We start from the raw sequence: 19,315 nt of genomic DNA on the forward strand, positions 1-19,315 counted from the left end.
ATTGTTTGACAATGCCACTGCCAAGCAGAGTTTTATTTCTGATAGCTCACCAGCTTGGGAGAAAGCATGATATGAAATTGAAACCAAAACTCTAGTTCTTTGGCTATTCACAAGATGGCACCACTTGTTCCTGCGCACAAAATTTATATTTTGGCAATGCGCGGAAATCATTGATCACAGGTGATCAATAGCCTATGGGCATGGTACAGAAAGAGTTAAATAAATCTCAAAAATCAGTTTTGTTACTTAATCAGAAGTTAGGCTGAATATATTGGTTTGTAGAAAACTTTTGGTTTTAATTGCAACTTTTGATTACAGCAAACTTTTGCTTCGATATTTAAAAAAAAAAAAAAAAGCTCATAGACCACCCAGTCGCACCTTCATGCTAAACTACAGTGCAGAGAGTGCAAAACTGATTTTTAAAATTTAATCATTTCGATTCATTTGGTCCTCGCTGTACAAGAGGGGCTCAGTGAATGATGAGGCAAGAATATTGTTTGTATCCAATGATGTGGCCTGTGCCAAGACGCCAAACAAGATGTTTTATATGCTCTAAATTCTAGCCCACGTCAAATTTTTGGGGCTTCTTTATTTTCTCAAATACTGCAGATTAGATTGATTTACTCTACACGTTTCACAAGAAAGTACCTGACTCACAAGCCTTTTTCTAAGAAATGAGTAAATGGGGTGTTTGTCGCCACATTATAGACGAGTTGGAAGGAGAGTAGACTATTCTCAGGAGAAGCTCCGGCAGAATTTTGAGGGTCGCTGATTGGTTCAACACACTAAAAGACCTGGCGACGCTAGGAACAAACAATTTGTAAAAATAGTCCTTTTACAGCGAAGCTGTTTATGGCTAGGGTTCCAGGGATTTTTCGTGTGCAGTGACTAAAAACTATGCTCGCACCGTTGCACGTGCTGCTTGTGCACGCCATCCCCGCATAAAAGATTTCAAATAAATAACGAAAATAAAGCATTGACAAACGCACGTGCAAGATGCCGTTTGTTTTAGGCTTTTGCTTTAGAACAGTTACTGCTGCAGACGCCAGCACGTGCGGCGCGTGGGACACCATTTTCTGCATTCTCCTTGATGCTTGGGTAATTTAGCAGTCGGTCTATTCAGTAGATCAGTTATCAATAGGCAGCATTTTCAAGATCAGTAGACTCTCAGGTAGATGATAAAGGTTTCTGAGAAATTTGCCACTGTGCGACCCGCGTCGGCCATGTCTATGCTCGCACCGCCCTCTCTTTGTCGTCGTTCCCAAGCCGCTTGCGTGCCTAGTTTCCTTTCCTTCCGCTCTCCTGGGGTGGCGATCCCGTCGCGCGTGTCTACTTTCCACCGGGTGGCGGCCCTGTTGTGCATGTCTAATTTCCTCTGGCTTCTTGGGGTGGGTCTGTGTCGTCTGCTAAACAGCTTCGCTGGTCATCCACCTTCACAGTACGGAATGGCTCATGATTTCTTTTTTTTTTTTCTTGCAACTTTTTTTTTTTTTTACTGCTTTTTTTAGCTTTTGACCGTTTTTAAGCTCTTGACCGTTTTTAGTTTTGGGGAATTTCTGACCCTCAATGGACTTCTTCCAAAACCGACGCGCCCCACCGCGGCGAAATATCACGCAGTGCACTCTGGGAACTAGTTGGCCACTCAGTTTCGGTTTCGACTGAGCAGCTTCATCTCATGCTATCACGCCGCGACCGAAGGCGCTGCTTGCGTTTTCGATTATCTGACTTTTCACGAACGTACAATACACTCATTGTCGAGCGATGCAAAACGAAGACCGGGGCACTTTCCTTGGTTCCCGAAACACCGGATATTGTGCGTGCGTAGGCGAACGTAGTAAGTCGTGGCTTAGTCACCTCACCCCACAAGTGTATCTTTGAGCTCAATGTCAGTAATCCCGTCTAGTACTAGTGAACTACAACTAAAATTTGTTCGTCTGGAGCCTTACACGCACTTTGTTTGCCAAACGTCCGCTTCTTGTTACTTCATTGGGCGAAAAGTAAGCCGCATCCTCACAGGGTATCAAAGTTGAGGCCAGCGTTTACGCATGAACTTTTAAGGAAACGCAATAAATTCGACCTCTCTACTGCACAAAAGTTACTATGATGTCTTCCTCGTGTCATCATATAGCTCCCACTCAAATTTTATGCTAATAGAAGATTAACTTTTCGCAAACGCTGAGATCGGCTAGCTACGACGGAGGCCCTAAAAAGTGTCCCCTACTCCTCGCTAAGCCTTTTTGGACGAGTTTTTACTGACGCCCGAGATCTGTGCCGGGAACGGTGTGTCTGAACTTATCTCGGCATACTCAGGCAGGAAGAAAGCAAACACATAACAAATATTATGGCCATTAGCAACCGTGAAATGCGCTTTGAATTCGTTCGAGCACTTGTGTGAAGAATGTCGCACCGTGCGCCGGACGCACTTCCGGCGAACGGTGCGACATTCTTCACACAAGTGCTCGACTTTGCATTCTTAAAACGGTCTGTATGCGCGAATTTGCCTATATGATTGCAGGATAACTTTATGCGCATACGCGATGTTGAATATTAGTGGAATGCAAGCGGGTGGGGGCAAAAAGTAATATTTCGTCTCTGGACGCACGAAGCAAACTTCCTGATAAACAACACTAATGTAAAGGCGCGAGCTCGATATATGCATACTTATTGGTTGCTACAGCTTGTTGATTCGTACACAAGCAAGATCCCCGAGCACCCGAGCTTCGCAGCGTCGAGACTCGCAGCACTGGCTCATCCACATACCTCGATTGGAACGCTAACAGGAAGGCTCAAGTACAAAAATACAACAAGCATGTGTTAAGACAAGCTATACGTCTCGGGATTGTGCTAAAGCTTCGAGGTATGACCATTTAGGTTAGTTTAGAGACCACAAATGACGCTCTCGGGACCAGAAAACAATCTCTTGTCGACGTGTCGATCGAAACCGAAACCATGCCACCCTCCTCCCTGGCCAACTAGTTCCCAGAGTGCAACGCGCGCCGTGTTGCATGCAGGGCTTTATGGAAGTAGTCTATTGCTTAATTGTTGTCTTCAGAATTACATTTGTTGCCTTTGAAATCAAGTTTCTAGCCACAGACAGAATGGGAGCAAAATTTGAAAAAAGTTCAGTGCTGCCATTTATGGACCCTTTGCTCAATCTGCCAAGCGCCCCGGCCCGCACTGGAGGAATCATGGGAACGTAGGTCCTTCAGCTCCATACTGATTGGTAATTTCGACCAATTCGATGGTTACACAGCTTTGAGTATAACCCGTAGTCACCCTGAACAAGCGTCGTTTAGAGTCCAAGGACCTGTCATATCACTTTTAAAATTTCTCAAATGTCAGCGTTTCTGTTCACTTGTTTTACTCCTTATCCGTCACACTATTAGAGTTCTAGCTTTGACCCAACTGTAGTCACTGATATGAGCATGGGGTATCTCTTTGGGATGAGTATGCTCCCGCCTTGGCTGTGTGCTCGAAGAGATGCCATAGTGTTGTTGAAGATGGGATGACTGGAGGCTCCCCTGCCGCCCTGTGGATGGGCCCACATGCAGGATCAAGAGGGGCTACCCGTTTGAGGCGGACCTCATCAGCCAGATCCTGCCGGGTTTCCTGGGCGAGTTCTTCCCTGCCCAGGACATTTTGAACAAGGTGATTGGGGAGTTCCTGTCGAACCAGCAGCCCCACCCCCAATTCCTCGCCGCGGTGCTGTTCAAGGTAAGCATAAGCGCTAAACTTCGCTGGGCCCGAGTAGGAGTGCCGCGAGACCATCCGGCTTCTCTGGAATCTGGAAGAGCCTATGGCAGTGCCCAATTACCCAATCAGAATTGTTGTATGTATGCGCCTTTTTTGTATAAAAGAATCTAATAACCAAAGTAAGATATGAGGAATGCAAAGTGCTACTTTATCTAAATTTTTGCTTTAAAACATTTACTGCTTCAGATGCCGGCACGTGCAGCATAGGTAACCACTTGCAGCATTTTTTTGGTACTTGGGTGATTTAGCAAAAGGTCTTATTGAGTGGAGGTCAGGTGCACTCAACTTTTAAGTGTGATAGCATTTTCAAACCCACCAAGCTATAAGTTAATGTGCATCCATCAGTAAGCACCTCTATAGCTAAATTTAGCAGGAACTGTTTCCCACTGAATTTAGTGGGAAAATCTGAATTGGCATACAATGAATGCAGTGTCACGCCATGCGAATCCGCGTCACATGACGTCACATCATGTGACACTGTGTCACATGATGTGACGTCAGGGTCAAATCATGTGACGTCATGAATGACGTGATGTCATACTCACGGGACATAACGTCAGTTGTGTCATATGTCATATAAGTATGAATTCACGTCAAAGTGTGACGTCACGCATGTGACATCACTTGACACTCGTATAACGTCAAGTGACGCAGTGTCATATGTAACGTGGTGTCTGACGTCCATGACACCACAATGTATGTATGCCCATGTGATGCGACCCCAATCATGTTAGCACTTCATGTGATGTCACATTGCACCATTCTTGGTCTGCACAAGTGAAGACCAAGATTCTGAAACTCCTCGTTGTATATATGGTTTAAGATCCAGCACTTTTAGCTGTTTTTCATGTACGCTTTGGTGATGAATTTTATTTTGTAATCACAAAGTGATTGTTTCGTTTTGTAATGTAGTTCTGACCCAAGGGTTGAGAAGGCCAAAAATCATATGACTCCTAATGGTTAATAGCTAAACTATAAAGGTGTGCAAATATTCGAAACTTGGAATAACTCTCAAATAGTGTTGGCTGTTTGATTGGGTTCGCGGCACACTCTTCCAAATGTTTTTTTTTTTTTTTTTTAACATTCCAAAATTACGAATGATGCCTTCAGAATCGCCCGATTTTTTTCATCAAGCTTCACCGATTTGCACCAGCGTGCGGTGCGCAAGTCCAACCTCTATGTTTTGCATCGGTGCAGAAAGGACTGACTTGTGAGAGCATCTATATTTGTTTTCCTCTCAAGAACCATAGTAAAAAAGTCCAGCTCCTCGCGAAGCATTACTAATTTTGCCTTTTATAAGGAGGATCAAGATAGATGTAGTAGGTGCATTTTAGATTACTTATATGTTATCTCATCACTATGTGCATGTTCCAAACCCCAAAACTGTTGCTTCTTCCTCCGACAACCAGACCTTGTAAAAACTACTTTGTGCAGCGTATGAACAATGCATAAAACTTGCTTTTTTTTTTTCTTGAGTTGACAATGAGTATTGGCAACTCCAGCGAACCCGACGCCGCATAACGGCAACTCCGAGAAGCTCAGGAGATGGGGTCGTTTCTACTCTGTCTTCTGCTATTGCTGCTTGGTTCCTGTAGGAAGCATAGAAACAAACATTGTTTCCAGTAATTATTTGTATGCTTCCAGCACGTCATTCATACACACTGACTAGAAGGTTTTGACCGTCAAAAAATCGCTTTGCTTTCATGTGTAACACCGACTTTACGCTGCAGTGAAAGAAATTTATGGTGGTCCGCGTGCTGAATGACAAAAACGACCTCCTTTCGTCCACCATTTTGCCTGACCAGCGCAGCGCGTTCCTATTAGTTTGCTGGAGTCGCGAATAGGTTAGCTTGATGGTGTTGGATATTTTGCTCACTATTGCAGGTCAGCCTTCTCTTCTTACGATTATAGTTCGACCCTTGATTTTGAATCACAGTGCCTGGAAAAGAAAATGAGCTATATTCGAATAAATAGTGGTCATTGCTTCGTTTGTCATGTTACCAGTGGCATAGACAGGGAAGGGGCTTGGAGGGGCGTCAGTGCCCCCCCCCCGGAAAAATAAAAAATTCCTGGCTACGCCACTGCGTGTTACATTATATTTTAACCAACTTTTCTGTCTTGTCGAGGCCTTTTTTCGTCATCTAATTAAGAAAGCTGTTTCTTTTTGTAGGACATACTTTCTAGAAAAAATAAATGCCCAGTTCACACTCTTGTGTTTGGTTGTGACCGAGTACATTGTGCAGCCAATAACATCCTTTTGATAACTTACGAAGAAGGAACACACTAGCACCATCTATCGAGTAACCATGGAACACTCGCAATTTCCATATATCTCCTTCAAACCCTCTCGTGAATGGCTCTAGGCAAACGGGTGCTCTGGGCGACAGTTAGGGGTCGCCTGGTGGCAGTTTGGTCGGAGGGCTGCCAGCCAAACCATTTGTGCACAGGTGTGCGAGGGCCTTCACGAGGGAAACCACGAGGAACTCATGCACGACTGGGTGCTGCTGTCGCTCTCCAACTTCACTCAGCGGTCACCACTGGCCATGGCCATCTGGAGTCTCAGCTGCTGCTTTGTGGCGGTCACCGCCACAGTCTGGCTTCGTGCATTGTATCCTTTCTGGTGCTTTTGAACGTAGACTCACCCACGGTGCCGAGTCTAGGAAATTGTGCGGAGGTTTGATATCTATACAATGCAAATACTGGTGCACGTGTTATACAAAGTCCTAACATGCAAGACATCGGGACGCGAAAAGAGAAAGTGCCTGCTACGATGCAGAGAAGAAAAAATAATGCAATCAATCAGTTTTTGCTCAAATGATTCGTTTAGAAACAATCCGGTATTAGCACAACCTATGGCAAGCAGCTTTAAAGGGAAGCTGAAGAGGTTTTGAAAAAGATTGAGTTGAAGGTGGATTTTGACGTATTTGTGCCTGCTGAATTCAAATATCACTGCCGTTTGACCCCAAATATTTGATAAGTGAAGAAAAGGGAATTTATTGTTGCAGCAGAATCCAATTGGCTGGTTGCACCTGACGGGCCACTACATCACAAAAGGACCATCTGAATTCTTGGTTCTGCCGTCACTTACAGAAATACTAGTTGGGTGCCAAGGCTTCTAACCTTTATACTTCAAGTTCGGCTTCCAATTATTCGCTGCTTTAAAATAAATGTGAAAAAAAAAAAAAAAATTAAAACATGTTTCTGAAGATGTTTAGGCACTTTTTATATTGCTCATCAAGAATCAAAGGTTCTTTTGTGCACCGATTTCCTTTTTCGTTATTTCAGAAGAAGCTTTTTTACACACTTTGCTGTTCTCTCCTATGATTTTACTTGTTTTTGTGTTTTAAAAGACTGCACACTGCTGTCCAGGCCACTCAGCTGTTGATGGGCACTGAGATAATTATATCTATATCTAGGCATAAATCCATATATCTACTTTATGAAAGCCATATCTCCAATGGTATGCAAGCAATCTTGGTTATTTTTTTTCTTTTTCAGGTAGAGATATAACTGAGGTGTTCAGTAAGAGGTGTAAATATGTGAAATACAGCATAAAAATTTCTCTAAATACTACCTCCAACATTTTCCTTAAAAACTAGTACTGAAATTGAAAATTTAAGTGTTACAAAAAACCTATAGGTCATCCAGATTTTTTCTTGATACTTTATAGGTAGATGCTTTGCCTCGAGTATGTGCTCATTGTCTTTTATCTGGCTTTGGCTGCGCTTGCGACGAAATATCAAAGGCAGAAAGCTTGTGCTTGAGGCAGAGCATTTACTGGCTTCTTAACCCGTCTTCTAACTATAGTTAACTGAGATGTGTCTGTTTCCTGATTTAAATATTAATTACACCCATAACCTTTGCAAACAAAATCTTCAGTGGTAGCCAAACTAATCAGCCTATGTAAAAACCGAGGGCATATTTGTAATTGAAATGTAAACTAATATCCAGAAAAAAAAAATTTGCAAAAAAAGTAGATTTTGAAAACTTCCATATTTATATCCACCAACATCAAGAGAGTATTTCCAGAAAGTTGCATTTGTTTACACTGCATAGTTATGTTTTTATAAATTATTTTCAGTCCACCAATGCTAAAGAAAAGGTAGAGGTTCGAGCACTTTGAATGCCTTTTCCTCCGTTCCCAAACTATCGTTTGGTAACGGGACTAGAAGAAAGGCTCACTCATTGGTTTCCCAACTGGATTTTAATGGGCGTTGCGACTGTGGCATTGTATTTTTTTTTACTTTGCAGATGTCTTTTATAAAAGATATTAAAGGGGCACTGACACCCCAAAGGTCGTATTCTTTTTAATTGTCTAAAACAATAGAAGTTGTAGTCATAGACACAAAAAAAAAAAAAATGTCGCAAAAAAAAATTTTTTTTGCGCGCCTTTTTATTTTTGCCGTTTATATCTCCCGCGCTCACCTCCTTGCTTCTTTTCATCAGTGACGTCAAAAATCAGGAAATTTAGAAGCTTTGTAGGCGACATTTCTATAACATTTAATAACGGCAATCGTAAAACATGTTTTTTAATGCAATTGCGGAAGCACTACGGCCCCTCTTTTTGAAATACCAAAAATCAAATTTCGGTGTGATGTCGCTTCCTGGATTTGTATCCTCCCTTTGAAAACTTGGCGGCATTCGAGCAGAGGCTTATTGGCGAGTCGGGGAAGAAACATTTTTTTTCCCGCACCGACGCCCTTCAATCCCGCCTGCTCACCTCCTCCTTGCCTCGGGTCATGGTGGCAACGGTGCTTTGCTTCCTAGCGTGGAGCGGAGGTCCGAAAGAAAGTCGAGTCGCAAGAGACCGCAAACTTTGACTCACTGCACTGGCGCGCATCCCGCAGGAACTTCAAATTCGGCATTTGGAAATTGTTTTTTAATTCAGAAATACTGAATTCCCAAGTTTAGAATTTTGAGGGTAATGTCCCGGCATCGTTTTCAATCGTTCTGGATAATAAAAAAAAAAAATGATTTTGATGTGTTAAGATTTTGTCGGTGACATAATAGGCAAAAGGTATATTGGATTTTTCAGTGCGACGTTAGCTTAAAATAAACTACTTTTTGGAAATTTTGTTTTCACAGTTCCACTCTTCAGGCATTCTGCTGCGTATCTAATGAAGAAAAATGTTGGGTATTACATTAGTTTTTTAACGATAGATTTCCCAAAACAATGTCAGTGTGTTCCCGATAAAAACAACTATAATTTCTTTCACAATTTATGTATGCAGATGAAACTTTACACCACATTCTACCTTGCAAATGCCAGTCTATCCTGTAAATTCCTTTTATATTAAGCCGAAGGTTCAAAAGTTGACCCTTTTAAGTAGTGTTCTCCCTTAAATTTAGAAAAAACACCTTTAGTAGCAGTTTTTTTTTTTTTTTTTAAAGGGGCACTATACACTTGAGAAAACTTGCAGTGCCTCGTGAAAACACTAAATCCCCCCCCCCCCCCCCCCCCAAAAAAAAAAAAAAAAAACATTTCAGCACAATATTTATGTTGCAAGACTATTTCAAGTGCCGCGAGTCTCTTGTGCTTCTATTTCGAATCAACGTGCCGAAAGAGAAGCATGTTTCAGAACCTCTTCACTCAAAGTGAGTCTTGCTACTGAATTTGCATTGGGCTAGTGTTTTTCTTTTGGGGGGAGGGTGTTTGTTTTGTGAGTTTTGGGAGCGTCCTTTGAGCCCCGAGTGGCGGCATTGGCCTTGACCCCCCGTGGCAGGTTCCCGCTGATCCGGGGCCGGATGGGCCTGCTCGAGGAGCACGATCGGGAGCTCTTCTACATCTCGGCCCTGGACTTTGAGCGGCAGGTGGGTGAGCGGGACCCGTGAAAGCGGAACCTGTGAAAGCGGGCCCGTGAGGGCGGGGCTTAACGTGTGGCTCCTTGTTGCAGCTGGCCAGGGACCAGCACAGGGCGCAGTTCCACAGCGTGGTGAGGAGCGTGGCCCACCCAGACACTCCGTACGCCGAGCTGCTCAAGCGGCTGCCCCAGCCGTCCTAGGAGCCCAGCGATGGTGCGCTCTCCTTTGAATGGCTGCATGTTCTCAGTATTGCACTTTAAATGCCATTTCTGCTTCTGGGGCCACCAATCTGCCAGATTGTGTGTGTCTGTCAGCCTCTACACAATAGCGAAATCTAGTGAGAAAGCATAGCTAGTATCCCATGTTTTCAAAGTTTATTTTTGTGAAAATTGGAGGGCGTTTTTCCGTGTTTTTTTTACTGTAAAATCGGTGCTTCTTGGACTTTATTTCTGTTAAATTCCAGATTATTTGAAATTCTGAGGTTAGTTTTATTGTATTTCCAATCTACGAAAATTATAAATGAAATAAAATATGACTGTGTAGCACTTTCCTTACCCATAAATTCATAGTCTTTCTGCACGCGCAACGACCCCGCTGCAGGTCAGTGCAAGCAGAGCGCGAGATGTGAAAAAGTTTGGAGGGAAATCTGCAAAAGTTGATTTGTCAGGGAGAATGGGTGATCTGGGCGGCGCAGTGACGTGCTACGAAGCGGGAGGGTATGGCAATCGGTGGCGTAGATGGCCTTTACACCGAGTAACCATTGCCCGAGGCATCGTTAAGCAGCGTGAGCCACTAATTCACCGGAATAAATGGGGACAGCCCGAACAGCAGCTGCAACCCCATCCTTTGCATTTTCTTCTTTTGTAAGGGTCAGTGAATTTAATAGAAATATTGAGGGTAAACCTGGATGTCGAGGAATTTGAGAAACGCAATTTGGTAGAAACACTGACTGTCCCTTGTTGGTCAAAGGCTTTCCAACTCTGTACTGAATAGCACTGTTTGCATTCAGAAATTGCCGTTTGCAAGCTATAGTTACGAGCAGTTGTGCCACGGCTGCAGTGCAAGGGAACCGGGAACCTTCACTAGAGTGCTTCTCATTTTCACCACGAAAGGGAGAGCAGTGAGAAGTGAATAGGAACTTGAGCTTCCCCCTTTCCACAAAATCTAGGGAATCATATATAGGGCGCCATACTCGCGGTACAAGAACACTAGCTGTCCTCCCTGTAGGAAGTCCAGTGACCACCCTCTAGAGAGATGATTTTGTCAATTGTCCGAGAACCAGAGTGACCCTCTCCTTGGGAGACCCTGCTCCCTGACCTGGTGTATGTGAATCATTGCGGCTTTCTTTTTGGCCGTCGTGACTCCGGAAATCCAAGTTCAGCAGATAAATACTAAGTGGCAAAAAGTTTTCCCAATTTATCCGAAAACATGGAACCCTAATTATAGCTAATTTCCCCGTGTTGTGCAGAACTTTGTGTGGAATGGGTGAGCGTGACTAGGTTGTGAAGTGCATAACTTTACTTTCAGGAGCAATTGCATCTCATAATGGTGGCCTCTGCGGACGCTGTACATAAGCCTTTTGAAGCTGAAACCACGGCTTGAAGCCTCCCGACATTCCAGAGTGCTCTCCAATGCCAGCGCTGGAGCAGCACTTTCTCTTCTTGGCTCACGTTTGGCAGCACTCCTGAGGGGATGCGAAGCATGCTAGTCAGGTTGGTCGCCCACTTGGCATCTGTGGATGCAGGAATCGAGTATTGCATCGGCGCAAGCCAAACCAATCAACTTGTACAGCCCGTTTGAATAAATTGAAGCAAGGAAGTGTTGGAAGGATGTCCTGTCTTTGCTCTCCACAACGGGCTGGTACATTAATTATGCCAGCTCCTCATTTACCCGGCGCTCTCCAAGATGGGCCGACACATTAATTATTTTCGTAGCCGAAGCCAAACCACTTCACATGCCTGCTACAGTACATGGTCGGACAGCGAGCACAATTATTTGTGTCCTTTTCGTACGCCTTTATTGCACGGCTGAAGGAACGCCACCAAGCCGTTGAACGAAGACACATTTTTGGGGGACATGCTGTATGTATGTGACAATGACATGCATGGTGTGCCTTAGGCATTTTCTATACTGCTTCAGCCAGGAACTAATTTTTTAAGTTTTCCTCAAAAGTTATTTGGGGCAGTCAGTTTTAACGTTGTAGAATTTGAAAGCATGACTCTATCCCATTTGAAGGTTAAAACAAACCCCCTTCTTGTATCCAAATGGCCGACCGCCAGAGATAGTTGCACTTTTAAATTTTAGGAAGCTAGAGTTGACAACAAAACACACATCCAACGAAAATTTACGCTCATTAGGTTGAGACTCCCAAATTTGATCCATTTTTATTCGTTGGGGCTACTGGATACAAACTATTGGGCAGTAAGAACAAAATGGGATGGCTTGTAGATTGATTTTTAATATAACTGGGGGTGCTTTATCAACTCATCCTCTCACATCTCCTCAGCACTGTGTATGTGGTCAGAGAACTCTGATAGTGCACCAGAGCTTGTCCCATACCCCACCAACAGAGCAGATTTTTACAAGTAGAATGCCGAACGGGACTGATTAGGAAGGACTATTGAACAAATTCTAACATCTTGGAGGGATGCTGAACCGAAATCTGGATTCCACAAAACACATGGCAAAAGCATGCAACAGGATGCTACAAACTCCAAAACATCACTCATACAGCGATATCTCGGAATGGATGACCATATTTAAAATAAAAAAAGAAGGCGCATTTGACAGAAATGTTCACGTCATGTTTTTCCGAGAAGGAGAGGGAACGGCCCTCACGTCTTCTCCGCCTCGCCGCCTTGAGGGAGTGAAGCGAAGAGAGGAGGAAACGAGACATCTCTACATCACGCGCCTCGTCAGCCTGGTTTAATCTCGACCTCTTTTTCTAAAAATACGGCCGTCCATTCGAGATATCGCCTTACGAGTAGTGTAGTAGGGATTGTAGCGTCCCGCCTAAATCTGCATTGTTTTTTTTTTTTTTAATTCAAATTTCGGTTCACTATCCTTGGAGACATTAGCCTAAATTTCTAATTTTTTTGAAAAAATTCAGTTTTCAAATTTGAGGTTTTTGGTTTTAGAAACTAATTGTACACCCTTACACTAAATTTGATAACCATGCGCCGAATAGTTACGTTGATATAAAATATTTTCAACACATTGTAAGGCAGTAAAAAAGTGAAGGAGTTCAATGTTTGAATGCATTTTTCTCATTTCCACTTTTTGCTGCAGATTTCATCTGAAGGAATCTTTTGTTTAAAAGTCTTCTGATACCACAATCAAGATATTTTTATAAGTGAAATTTATTGGGGAATCGGGCTATCTACTTTATTTTAAGTTGAAAACCTCATTGAGAAAAAACTACATTTTCAAAAATTGACTTAGGACAGATGTGCATCTCATATTTTGATGTAACAACTCTTCCTGAAATATTTACATTTGAGTTACAAAAACAAGATAGCCAGAGGTCTCGCCATGTACCACTTTATATTCAAGCAGTCAAAATGATGCTTATAGCTTCATTTGCTTATAATAGATTTTTTTAATCCCATTCACACTCCTGCAACCGAGTATGACCGAGAGAGACGAGATCTGTTAAAACTTCTTAGGACGAGGGAACACACTGACATTCTGGTGCCATTTAGGCGGTGACCCTGGAACTGCATTTCACAAAAGCAAAGGTTTCGCAGGATTTCCGAGGTCAAATGTGCGTAATACCTATAAGAAAAGCTTGTTCATAACGTTGACAAAAGCTTTTCGAGCCAAGAAAGAAAGGATAATGCGCGAGAGAAACAGAAAATATGCTGGACCACCAAGTTTACACTGCTACCCAATAGAGGGCGCCAGTGTGTTCTCTGGTTGTAAGATGCTTTAAGGAACCCAGTTTTAAGAGGTCACAAGAGTGTGAATGGGCCTTTAACAAAGAGTGATATCTTTTTATGCAGGTATGTAAAATTGCCCTAGAGAGCTGGAAGTTTGCACAATACACATGCATGTGATGTTAAATCTCCCCTTTAAATTTAATTCCGCTCACTTGAGTAGTTCAGAAATTAAATCTCTTGCCAGTGTCCCCCCTTAAGACAAAACTAACGAAATGATGAAAAACAGCAACACCAGGGCCCGTTTGCTCGAAGCACTAACCGCGGCCCGCGGCTCGAAGCACTAACCGCAGTACCTAGGAGAGGGATTTTGAGATCACGTGACTGGCTCGGTAGGGATGCGGGGAAACATGGTGGTGCCCCAGTGAGTGAGCGCCGCACGCTTTGGAACTAATATGTCGTTGTGGTTGCAATATCGGGCGCGTTAGTCAGCAACGAATGGAGCAGGAGGCTTTCGCTTTGCCTTACCTCACTTAAACCGCAAAGCATGGGCAATGACATCGCCGCATTTTTTAGATAGTATTTCGATTCTGGGCACTCCTAAGCCTAAATGAACGCGATAATTGTCGGCATAGCAACGTCTTTGGAAAGCGGATTGTTGATAGCACACAAAAGCAGACGGCATCCCAACAGATCTTTTTTCCAAATTATCCTAGCACCGAGGCATGCTACGACTGTAGTTGCACGCGTCGCACGTGCTGGCGTCTGCAATAGTAACCGTTCTAAAGCAAAAAGTATAAAACAAATTTTGCCTTGCACGCGCGTTCGTTAAAGCTTTATTATGTTTTTTTACTTCAAATCTTTTATAAGAGGAAGGCCAGCGCGCGTGAACCGTAGAATTACACTTCCAGCGTTCTCCTCGCGATGCTTGGATAATTTAGAAAAAAGTCTGTCGGGACGCTGTCTACTTTTGTGTGCTATCAACAATCCGCTTTCCAAAGACGTTGCCATGCCGACAATTATCGCATTCTTTTAGGCTTAGGAATTCCCAGAATCGAAACACTATCTAAAAAATGCGGCGATGTCATTGCCCATGCTTTGCGGTTTAAGTGAGGTAAGGCAAAGCGAAAGCCTTCTACATTATTCGTTGCTGACTAACGCGCCCGATATTGCAACCACGACGACATATTAATTCCAAAGCGAGCGGCGCTCACTCACTGGGGCACCGCCATGTTTCCCCGCATCCCTCCAAGCCCAGTCACGTGATCTCAAAATCCCTCTCCTAGGTACTGCGGCTAACTTTAGCCGCGGTTAGCGCTTCGAGCAAACGGGCCCAGATGCACATTAGTAGCAGTGCAGTGCAGTTCTTAGTGAGTCATTGAAGGCTGAACATGATATGCAACTTTATTAAGCAGGTACTTTCCTCAAACAAGACATACATAACTTTTCCCTACAGTAAATGCACCGAAAATGGTTCTGCAGCTTTGTTGTAGGGTGGTGGCAATGAAACAGTTTCTCTGAAAGCACCACACTAATGGTGTTTGTAAACTTTGGAGCCTAGTTGGATGGGATGACAAAATAAAAATAAAGAGTATTGAGATAACTCGAGTAACAATAACCAAAAACAGCGGGAAAGCACTGTTCTTTTGGATCATGCTGTTGGTAGATTCATTGGTACATTCATCTTTCCTCTCATCGTTTAAGTCGCTTGGCTCTCCTCTTTTATGTAGGTTTATAAAATGTGGCTACAGTATGTTTTCAGATGACACTAATTGTGATCAAAAGTCGCGATGGCAGTACACGGACAAAGAAGTCTCAGATTTGTTGGCACACGGGGAGCCACTTATTTACACGCTGGAGACACTGCGTTTGCCGCGCACATTGCCAACGCACGTTTCCAATGGCATTGGTAGAATGGCAGTGAGTAGCACATGGGCCCCAGATCTGCCCAAACACAAAGCGACGGAACGCTGGGTAAACCAAACAAGAATGCAGCCAAGCAAGCACACAGGAACTACGACAACTGTTCGCACAAATGCCCACAAAATAGAGACACGTCGGAGCAATGTCCATAGAACTTCTATGGTCAGCATATTCGTTTAACATTCTTTTTCTTTAATGTCAACGCGGAAACAATGCCATATGGGGAGAGATATACTTTGACGACAGCAGACCGGACCTTTGGCTAAACACAGCAAAACGGAACATGTCGAGGCGACACAGCCCGCTCGACCAGCAGCACAGCTGGACAAAATGCACTGTCCATGAATTGCACAGAGGGGAAGTGAAAAACAAAGCTTTTGGCAAAGTGTGCCCGGAAAAAGAAACGGGGCGGTTGCGCGTGTTCCCCGCTTCCAGTCTGGGCAAGGCACTGGCCGTTATCACAGACTCAACAGCTCGACTCGGACCAGCCATCCAACAGCTGGACCCGGGAGAGGGCCCGCAGCAGGTCCCGGCTCTGCCCGTGGCTGCCCTGGCGTGCCTGGCGCTCTTCCCGGAAGCTCTGCAGGGCCAGCTGCAGGTGGCGCCGGCAGCGGCGCAGCTCGAGCCGTAGCTGGGGCACCTCGTGGCCTGTCATGAGGGTTGTGAGCTTGGCCACCTCGCTGTCCAGCTGTGAGGGCAGCCACCAGCTCTCCTCCTCCTCCTGCGAGGAAGGCGCCGCTTCACCCCACCGCTGGCAAACACTGGCCCTGCTATGTCTGCTCAGTCTTTGGGAGCTGCTGCGTCCATTATCCAAGGCTGCCATATTTTGGGTCAACTCTAATTCAAATCCCACGCAGGAAGCGAGGCCCAAAACATGCCGGCTGCCTGCGTTGCTCGACGTTGAAAAGGGTCTGTCGCTTGACACTGGTTTTTCTTACCAGTGATCTCTTGCAGTGATGTGATTGCTTTGACTCAATTTGGAGCACCTTTTGGAGCAGAAAAAAAGCACTTTTGGCATACAAACATATTCATTCTACTGCAAACACTGTGTAAAGACGTGTTGGCCTGTCCAAATAAAATGCAGTGCATCTTTGCTTTCCCCCTTCTGCGTAACCACTTCTCAGCATCAACTGCAAAACATAATTAAATTGCAAAGCAGCACATCAATGACATCTTACATGTAGAAATTTATGATGGTGCAAAGTCAGCATGCGGAGAACAAATGTGCATTAAAAAATTCAGCTGAACTTATTAACATTATTCACATGTTTTCATTCCACTGCTAAAGTTAACATTGATTTAATTTAAACTGTTGACTGCATCAATGAACGGGAGCCAATTTAGAGGTGGTAAGTAAACAAAAATTAAACCAATAGCCCAGGCCAGCTACACATAATCAACAAAATTCATCAACCCTTTACCGATACCCAAGTACGCAGTATCCTCCCTTTGAACTCAAAATAAGAAAGAAAAAAAGCGACCACACCCAATGATGCACACACCTTCTCAGAATGGCGCAGTCCATCATATAGACTGACTGGATTTAATTTTGTAAACTTAACTGCCCCGTATATGTTGTGAATCAGCATTCACCAATTTTTGTTTTTAACTTTTATTTGTTCCTCAAATGCATGATGCGTGGCTGCAGCAGTGTTTTACCCCTTAACATAATGCTGCAATGTGGCGAAGCGACATACACAAAATTACAATGCCAACTCTGCAGGCATAGCTTCTTTGCAGTGCTCCAGAGAGTGGTGACCAGTGCACTCAACGGAGCTAATGAAACCACCTGAACAGACCCCAATAAAAATAAGAAATGCTCCCAAACTTCCGTGCACCGAGTCATGTTTGATACAAAGATCACATCAAAGCACAACTTATCTTAAGTTGCACCCAAAAGGGTCGAAAATTTGTGCAAGCCTATTATAACAATTTGGCAGTATACTGATGCCTGAACCATCAGTATCTGTATTGGTAAAGCGAAATTAACTTTCGGTGCAATGTTGGTGCAAATACATCATATTTTGGTGAGATGTAGCAGGATAAGCGCTTTGGCTCAACTGGAGCAGCAATCGCATTACTGCATTTGTGCCAAAGTACTTACCCTGCTACATCCTGCTACGTTTTGCAAAACTATGAGGAATTTGTGCCAGCACTGTGCCAAAATATAATTTCAGTTTACTAATACTCAAAATATAATAGCTCAGGTCCTGCTACAAGACCGAATTGTTACAGTAGGCTTGTCCAAATTTTCAGAACTTTTGATTGTTGCCTCGAATAATGTACTATTCAATTTTGTCTCTTTATCAAGCACTGACAGACTAGTTTCGGGAAGTTTCACAATATTTCTCATGGTCTGCTCTAGCGGGTTAGTTAGTTTCGGTGAGTGGGCTTCTCACCGAGCATTGGTATACTGCAGCAAAGCGACAACTGCGAAGTAGGTAAGCATCGTGATTTTGCGTATCTTGCTTCGCCGCAACGCGACCGCATACTATACTCCGTTTCACCTTGTATGCGAAGGCGGCAAACGCTGAGAGTTATCCTAGCCAATCCCACTCTGGACGGAACCCGTGATACGCCTTCCGCGCGTCGCTGTGCCCCCTCTCCAAGGTCACACAACACTCACACGGCCTTGGATTGGCTGCAATGGCTCGTAGCATCCGCTGCGCTCAGACGTAAGGTGAAACTGAGTATAAGGGGAATGCATCCGTCCAGAGTGGGAAGTCGCACAAACAGATGCCTGGTATATTAAAAAAAAGAAAGAGGGGCCTGGTGAGTGCTGAAGTAAGAACTCTCGTGCAGTGTGAATTTCTGAATAAAAGTGCAGCTAGTACACATGTATGAATATGATAGTAGAATGCAATATTCTGTATATATATTTTTCAAATTAAAGGTTTAGCTAGGATACTTGGGTATTAAGAGAAGATATGTATGGACTGTTCTGTAGGTTCATTTTTTATGTCAACTCTTGTTTAGTTATCACCTTTATATAGGTTCCATCTGTTTGATGGCACAGTCGATGGAGTAAATTAAGACTAAATTATGTGAAGTTGGATGGAAGCTTGGGAATACCCTTGACAAGGTTGGTTGAATTGTTTTTAAGAAGGCACATTTATCGTTCACATGCCGATTTTTGCTATCATGAAGTTCGACATGTCTACTGTCATTGATGTTATTATCAAATGACAAAAGCTGTGCTTTTATCTGAATTAAAAATTGCAGTTTTATTACAAGCTTAAATGAATCATCACTTTGGGTGCTCAAGATTATTCCATTCTAACATTATTTCAGTGGAATATACTATTTGGTTTACCTGTGACACCATACCTGATATAACCATTCACAGCAGTTCAGACTATACTTTGTCACTCTTTCCCTTCAGACAGCTAGTTCTTTGTTTGAGGGAACCAAACACGCCGTGCAATTGATGCTAATAAAAGGGTGCACAGAGGTAGGAAGGCAAGGTAGACATTGTCTACTTTGCCTGTGTTGTGTTGGACAGGCCAAGACATTCATTTTAACATAATATTTGCACTGGTCTGAATGCAAATGAAGAGTGTGTTTATGCTCCAAAAGTTCTTGTTGCTCCTCAGACCAATCGCATCACTGCATTACCAAAAAAAAATAGTTTGCACTCTCCCTCCCGCCCCCCTTGGCTCAATTTGAGATGTTAAAACCAGAGGGGTGAACATTTTCATTAAAAAAAATTGGGTTTCTTTTTCTAAAATTTTGTTTGTATTAAAGGGACCATGAAACCAACCAACTTTAACATTGAATGACACTGGGACTAGGAAAGAAAACAGGACACACACAAGTGCAATTGTGCTTACTTGTGTATGTCTTTTTTATTTTTTTTCTAGTCCCGGTTTCTTTGAATGTTCAAATCTTAGCAGAACAGTTCAATCCGCGAATGATAAAACAACCAGCCCAATCCCAAGGACTGTTCAGTGATGGAAGCAACA

General features: G+C 43.5%; 2 protein-coding genes across 3 annotated transcripts in view; one reads left to right on the forward strand and one right to left on the reverse strand.

Moving 5' to 3' along the window:
- Positions 1-11,382, forward strand: part of LOC8038527 (huntingtin) — a 209,288-nt gene extending 197,906 nt beyond the window's left edge. For both annotated transcript variants that reach the window (XM_040504714.1, XM_029978929.3), the window contains exons 53-57: positions 3,552-3,714; positions 6,201-6,361; positions 9,477-9,564; positions 9,648-9,768; positions 11,083-11,382. In XM_040504714.1, coding sequence (XP_040360648.1) covers positions 3,552-3,714; positions 6,201-6,361; positions 9,477-9,564; positions 9,648-9,755 — 520 coding nt within the window. In that variant the 3' untranslated portion in view covers positions 9,756-9,768; positions 11,083-11,382. The remainder of the gene's footprint in view (positions 1-3,551; positions 3,715-6,200; positions 6,362-9,476; positions 9,565-9,647; positions 9,769-11,082) is intronic.
- A 3,434-nt stretch (positions 11,383-14,816) lies between these two features.
- LOC8041015 (leucine zipper putative tumor suppressor 2) overlaps positions 14,817-19,315 on the reverse strand; it is a 31,598-nt gene continuing 27,099 nt past the window's right edge. Inside the window, exon 4 of the mRNA XM_029978928.4 lies at positions 14,817-16,074. Coding sequence (XP_029834788.2) covers positions 15,820-16,074 — 255 coding nt within the window. The 3' untranslated portion in view covers positions 14,817-15,819. The remainder of the gene's footprint in view (positions 16,075-19,315) is intronic.

Source organism: Ixodes scapularis, unplaced genomic scaffold (assembly GCF_016920785.2).
Source record: "Ixodes scapularis isolate PalLabHiFi unplaced genomic scaffold, ASM1692078v2 PGA_scaffold9__187_contigs__length_104089568, whole genome shotgun sequence".
Lineage (NCBI taxonomy): Eukaryota > Metazoa > Arthropoda > Arachnida > Ixodida > Ixodidae > Ixodes > Ixodes scapularis.